This window comes from Monosiga brevicollis, genomic scaffold (genome assembly GCF_000002865.3).
Source record: "Monosiga brevicollis MX1 MONBRscaffold_247 genomic scaffold, whole genome shotgun sequence".
Taxonomy (NCBI): Eukaryota; class Choanoflagellata; order Craspedida; family Salpingoecidae; genus Monosiga; species Monosiga brevicollis.
In genome coordinates, this window is record NW_001865189.1 from 1,708 (window position 1) to 2,769 (window position 1,062).

At 49.9% G+C, this 1,062-nt stretch overlaps 1 protein-coding gene across 1 annotated transcript in view; it reads left to right on the forward strand.

The window, feature by feature from the left end:
- The window catches only part of MONBRDRAFT_30658 (uncharacterized protein), a gene marked incomplete at both ends in the record, with an annotated part of 2,329 nt that extends 1,536 nt beyond the window's left edge, over positions 1 to 793 (forward strand). The window contains 4 exons of the mRNA XM_001751104.1: positions 79 to 234; positions 356 to 466; positions 573 to 671; positions 752 to 793. Of these exons, the coding sequence (XP_001751156.1) occupies positions 79 to 234; positions 356 to 466; positions 573 to 671; positions 752 to 793 (408 nt within the window). The remainder of the gene's footprint in view (positions 1 to 78; positions 235 to 355; positions 467 to 572; positions 672 to 751) is intronic.
- Positions 794 to 1,062: the final 269 nt, after the last annotated feature.

Sequence of the window (1,062 nt, forward strand, 5' to 3'; positions counted from 1 at the left end):
CTCAAGGCCGTGGCCTGTGCTGAGGCTGGTGTGACCTTGATCTCCCCCTTTGTTGGACGCATTCTCGACTGGCACAAGGCTCAGAACCCCAACAAGGAATACACTGCTGAGACTGATCCCGGGGTCGAATCCGTGACCTCAATTTACAACTACTACAAGAAGCATGGTTATAAGACCGTTGTTATGGGTGCCTCCTTCCGCAACCCGGGCGAGGTCATGGCTTTGGCTGGCTGCGTACGTTGACGATTACTCGACATGCTAGCAATTTTCTGATCTCCAGATGGTTTGAACCAACACCGCTTGACATGAGACCTTGAATGTAAGCTCACGTCGCAATCTATTGCGCATCCCATAGGACTTGCTGACCATTTCCCCTGAACTCCTCGGCAAGCTGAAGGAGGATTCCGACAGCAAGGTGCCCCAGGCTCTTTCCGTCGAGAAGGCCCAGTCAGTGGACGTGGAGAAGGTTTGTTTCCTCTTGTCTCTGCTTGGTCTGTCATGGCATGAGATAGCGTGAGCAAGAACAGGGTCGCTCATGCATTTGTTTGTGGCAACATTGTGGACGCCACTAGATTTCTTTGGATGAGAAGCAATTCCGCTGGATGCTGAACGAGGATGCCATGGCCACCGAAAAGCTTTCCGAGGGCATCCGCAAGTTTGCTGCTGATCAGGTGTGTTGCTTTTGTCACCAGGTTGACTCGGCTGTATCTATCCGCCTATGACTCAACGGTTCGAATTCGTGCTCTCACAGATCAAGCTTGAGGAGCAGATCAAGGGCCTACTCAACGAATAAACACATGCCAAGTCATGCTCGCTACCACATCTTTCTTGCCTGCCTTGCTTTTTATACGAGTGACCTCACATTGATTCGCACTGGACGTGGCTTGCAAAATTCACCAGTCATAAAGCAGTTCTATCATCGCGTATTAAAAAAGCTATACTCAATTGTTGCAAAATAAAAGAAGAGGTCTTATGTTCGTCGGGATGTGGTTAAATGTCTAGTCCAACCCTTCCGGTTACTTGACTTCGCGGGCACGCTTCGCCTTTTGTAAGCTGCCAAGA